This window comes from Nicotiana tomentosiformis, chromosome 11 (genome assembly GCF_000390325.3).
Source record: "Nicotiana tomentosiformis chromosome 11, ASM39032v3, whole genome shotgun sequence".
Classification (NCBI taxonomy): Eukaryota; Viridiplantae; Streptophyta; class Magnoliopsida; order Solanales; family Solanaceae; genus Nicotiana; species Nicotiana tomentosiformis.
Genome location: NC_090822.1, coordinates 21,571,302 through 21,576,730, shown reverse-complemented (window position 1 = coordinate 21,576,730; position 5,429 = coordinate 21,571,302). Strand labels below are relative to the sequence as shown.

At 39.0% G+C, this 5,429-nt stretch overlaps 1 protein-coding gene across 1 annotated transcript; it reads left to right on the top strand.

Moving 5' to 3' along the window:
• Positions 1-807: 807 nt before the first annotated feature.
• Positions 808-1,989, top strand: LOC138901124 (uncharacterized). The gene is made up of 2 exons (XM_070188863.1): positions 808-1,246; positions 1,451-1,989. Exons 1-2 carry the CDS (start codon positions 808-810, stop codon positions 1,987-1,989), a joined length of 978 nt encoding a protein of 325 aa, XP_070044964.1.
• Positions 1,990-5,429: the final 3,440 nt, after the last annotated feature.

The window sequence follows — 5,429 nt, the reverse complement described above, 5'->3', positions numbered from 1 at the left end:
TATACAACAACAAATTACTTCTCAATAGATCAGGAGAAAGCTGTGTTGAATCAGTTAGAAAAATGGTCCCTCATTGAGGAGAGTGTAATGAAGCGGAAGTCCAGGGCTAGTTGGATTAAACTTTGGGATTCAAACACCAAGTATTTCTCTGTTATAGTCAAAGAAAAAACTCAGAAGAAACAGTTTAGAGAGCTCACTTCCCTTGATGGACAGACATTAACTGACCCTGAGGAGATAAAGCAGGAGATCATCAACTTCTACAAATCCCTGATGGGGAGTGCTGCACAGTCTCTTCCTGCCATTAACAGAGAATTCATGAAGCAAGGACCTACCCTTACACAACGAGACTCTAATTGTGTGTAGATGTTACAGACCAGGAAATTATTGATGGGCTACATGATATAGGTGATGACAAGGCCCCATGTGTAGATAGTTACAATGCCTGTTTTTTCAAGAAAACCTGGCAAATTATTAAGGAAGAGGTTTGTGGAGCTGTGAAAGAGTTTTTTACTTATGGTAGGATGTACAAAGTTATTAACTGTACTACCATAACCTTAGTTCCTAAGGTTGACAAGCCTACTACAGTGAAATACTTTAGGCCTATAGCCTGCTGTACTTTGCTGTATAAGCTCATCTCTAAAGTTTTAGCAGCAAGACTACAGAAGGTCATGCTGGATTCATACCTAGAAGAAGAATAGCTGATAATATTATTCTTGCTCATGAACTAGTCAAGTCATACATAAGGAAACATATCTCTGATAGATGCATGATCAAGATTGACTTGCAGAAGGCTTATGATTCAGTATAATGGGTCTTTTGGAGCAGGTAATGGAGACACTAGGCTTCCCTACAAAATTCACTGGCTGGATACTTGAATGTGTCAAAACTGTCAACTATACCATCCTGGTAAGTAGAGAGACTACTGTCCCATTTGATGCTGCTAAGGGACTAAGACAAGGGGATCCCATTTCTCCATTTCTATTTGCAATTGTCATGGAATACCTCAGTAGAAGCTTAAATGGATTGAAAGGAAATAAAGTCCTCAAATATCATCCAAAGTGTGTTAAACTAGGCATCACACATCTGAGCTTTGCTGATGATATACTTTTGTTTGCCAGAGGAAATTTACAATCAATTGCTGCCCTGCATAGATGTTTCAATCATTTCTCTCAAACTTCAGGACTTCAAGCTAATTTAGGCAAAAGTTCTATCTACTTTGGAGGAGTATCTCAGGCTCAGAGAGCAAGTATCTTATAGCACTTGGGATATGGACGTGGAGGATTGCCTTTTAAGTACTTAGGCATACCATTATCGACCAAGAAGATTTCACTGATTCAATGGCAGCCTCTCATTCAGAAAATAGTGGCAAGAGTTTCTTCTTGGACAGCTAAGAAGTTGTCATATATATGGAGGGTGTAGTTAGTGCAAAGTGTACTCTTTGGCATTCAAGCTTACTGGGCTCAATTACTTCCTCTTCATACTAAGGTTCTGCGACTTATTGATGCATATTGTCGAAGTTACATTTGGTCTACTGATAGCGATATCACTAAGAAGTCCTTGGTAGCATGGGAAAAGATATTTACTCATAAGTCTATAAGAGGCTTGAACCTAGTCAACCTCCAATTATGGAACACAGCTGCCATTGCAAAAGTGTGTTGGGATCTAGCAAATAAGCAGGACAGACTTTGGATCAAATGGATCCATACTTACTACATCAAAGGCCAACAATTTACACATATGGCAGTGCCTCAACAAGCTTGTTGGATGATTCGACAAATATTCGATGCTAGAAGCACTTTGAGCCAAATACAAGGATGTAATGCTGGGAAGAGCTTAATCAGACACATGTATCTACAGCTACTGGGAGATAGACCTCGAGTTCCTTGGAAATGCTTAGTGTTTCAGAACAATGCTAGGCCTAAAGCACAGTTTACCATGTGGATGCTGCTACAAGGCAGACTCCTTAATACATATAGGCTACTACAATAGGGGACGACTGTGGATTCACAATGCATATTATGCCATGATCATGATGAAAACAAAAAACATTTTTTTGTCAACTATGCTTTTGCCTAGAACATTTAGAGTAAGATCAGATGCTGGATGCAACAGGATTATAGAGTAGCAGCAACATGGGAACAACACTTACGATAGACACTGCAGAATGCCAAAGGAGATCCCAAAGAGCCTAAGTCTTTCGGATGGTCTATGCAGAAGTCTCACATGTTATTTGGATAGAAAGGGACTTGAGGATTTTTTAAAAGAAGAGCAGAGATTGGACTATCATTGCATGAGAGATAGCCTACATCTGCACCATTAGAGCTCAGGCTGATGTACATAGCTTAGTGCAAAGTTCTATTTTTTGACTGATTTGTATGCATGGGTACGTAGGCTAAATTTGAGTCTGTAATGGATATCTAGATGTGTAAGCGAAGCTATAGTTTTGTACAGTTACAACGGTGATTAATATAAAATGATTAATTACCAAAAAAAGAAGACAATTTTTTCTGTTATTCTCGGGCCACAATATTAATTACTCATTTCAAATCATTTTCTCAAATTCATTAAAAATATACATTAATAAATATGGGTATCTTGATAAATTATACACTTCATTTATTATTTCTTAAGTGGTGTGTAAAGTTCATAGTGGACAAGTAAAAATGAACGTATGGAGTAACTTTTCTAATCATTTTTCCTTTTTAATTGTGGGACGATAACTTTCTTATAACCCCTCATATTTACTCATCATAGTGATGTTACATTCCCAATGTACTATAACGCCTCTTAAAGGACAAGATTTTAGTGAGCAACTTGAATTTAGTGCCCTATCAAATCCATATTCTAAGAATACTATGTAACCCCTTTTTTGCCTTTCATCTACGTGAAGCGAGGGGTCGACGTGCGGTCGGTTCGGTTCGATTTGAAAAAATTCGGTTCGGTTATTTGATTTTTCGATTTTATAAAAGTAGTAATTAAAATTGAACTGAAATAAGTTCGGTTCGGTTCGATTTTCTAATTTAAGTTCAATTTATTTCTAATCGATTTTCGGTTTGAACTCTCTCTATGTAATAATTGAACTGGCGAATTTGTTGATTTTCTTTCAAAATTTCGGTAAGTTAGAATAAAATGGCAAGTTTGGATTGAGTCTTTGATGGACTTCAAAATTGGGCCTATATTATTACTTATGGGCTTAGCCTATATATAACTTAAAGAATCTATATGCTAATAATTCGGTTTTTCGGTTAACCGAACCAAATAAATTAATAACCGAAAACCGAACCGAAAAACTAAAATTTTAAAATTTTAAACTGAAATCGAATAACCAAAACCGAAATAAAAATATTTTCGGTTCGGACCGAAATATGCCCACCCCTACCTGAAGCGAAAATGACACTAATTACACATTCTTGATCATAGCTCATGTATGGGGTGAAATCAGTTGATAACAGGTGGTCGACTGAAAAGTTTCACGTGAAATCAAAGATAGACAAAAGATGAGTCGACAAATAACTGGCACCGGGTGGAAGTGTGTAACCGGTACCGAGTGGATACCGAAGGAAGCATAGCCGAAAATAGAGATTCAAAGGCTTGACATCGGATAAGCATTTCATTAGCAGTTATTACAAGAATATTTGCATTCAAAGCCAACCGTTATACGCCCATCAATGACATTTTTATTCCCATTCAAAAGGAGCTTGATTTAGGATCTTGTCTCCCTAAGTATAGCTATAAATCGCAGGATTAACAACCATTACAGGGGACGAAACATTTTACACACAAAAACTGTAACCTATTTTCTTACTACAATAAACTCAAACACGTGAAATACTTCTTGCTCTGGTCATCGGAAAGGCTAAGTCCTTAGCCAGGCTTGTTATTTCCTTTAACTTTATTCGTTAATCTAATTTTTGTTCTTATTTATTTATTATTTTTGGATCAAATCGATTCGTTTGTCTATAAACCACACTATAAATTTAACTGTACCATTTTACGGGTAAACAGTTTGGCGCCCAACGTGGGGCATAGACAACTGCGTAATTGCTTTGATCCATTCATCTATTACTAACCAGTTTTGATTCTTTTCTTAGTAAAGATCAGATATGGTAGCTAATGATGTCAACAATGCTTACAACGTTGGAGCACACGATGAACGGGAAGAAGTGTCCTAGAGTGATGATTCCATCAGCGAGACCCGCAACGAAGGGGATGAAATAGCCCCAGTTCATGAAGGACAATATTCGACATGTGCGGAGCCCAACTCTTAATGATGCGGAGGACAAAAACGTTGCTGAAACGATTAAACTCTTGAGGGAACAACAAAGAGCAATCATGGATCACCGCTCGAGACAAGATTGTATGATGGCAGAATTAAAACAAGCGTTGTTGGGTGCCTCCAATAATGCACCCCCAGTTCCTCCAGCATTCCCACAAATCAGACGGCACAAAGGACCAATAACAACACTCCAACTGATGAGGTCAGTTTCGACGAGGTCGGAGGGACCGGTAGCGGATCTGGGAATAACAACTTGAGTGATCCTTTCAAAGCCGAGCTCATGAGATTCATGAGAGAGATGGATGCGTGGGATCATAACGCGAAGGAGTTTCATGCTCGGATAGATCAGATTCCAAGCGCGCCGCCGGTATTGAAGGGTCCGGATTCAAAAAGAAAGTACATGCAGTTGCCCTTTAAACCAAGTGTGGTACCAGAGTTGATCCCGAAGAGGTTCAAAATGCCAGATATACCAAATTATGATGGGACTTTGGATCCGTTGGAGCATATCACAACCTACACCACAGCAGTGAAGGGAAACGACTTGGCTCAACATGAGATCGAGTCTCTTCTGTTGAAAAAGTTTGGCAAAACCCTCACGAAGTGGGCTCTGACATGGTATTTCCTCTTATTTGAGCATTCAATCGATTCTTTCAAAATGCTTGCAGACTCATTCACTAAAGCCCATGCTAGAGCAAGAAAGGTTCAGGCCAGAAAGGCGGATATATTCAGAATTTTGCAAGGAGAATCCGAACTACTGCGGGAATTTGTAATCCGTTCCAAAAAGAAAGGATATTGCTACGAGCAGTTTTGGATGAGTGGGCAGCGGAGGCATTCACGAAGGGCCCCAACCCAATGAGTTCCGGTGCCTCCCAAAAATTGAAAGAGAGCTTGCTCGAGTTTCAGGAAACCATATGTGCAGATGTCCACAATCGCTACGAGTTAGGATAGAAGATAACCAACCTGGTTCTTCGGTGTCATCCAAGGGATGGGGTCGCGATAAAAATCAGGATAGGTTTAAAAATGACTTTGATATAGATTGGAGGTCCTCTAGGGTTAGTTTTCTATCGTACGAGAGGACCGATGGGCGTAGCAGTAAATAATTTCAGTCATCGGATATGTTTTCTTCAAACAGTAGGACAGATCATGGCCGAAA

What these genes read in the sequence shown, in the direction of transcription:
- LOC138901124 (XM_070188863.1), top strand. Translation starts at nt 808, where the DNA reads ATGGGTCTTTTGGAGCAGGTAATGGAGACACTAGGCTTCCCTACAAAA. An exon ending in ATCTCAGGCTCAGAGAGCAA is followed by an intron (nt 1,247 to 1,450) that starts GTATCTTATAGC and finishes TTGGCATTCAAG; the next exon opens with CTTACTGGGCTCAATTACTT.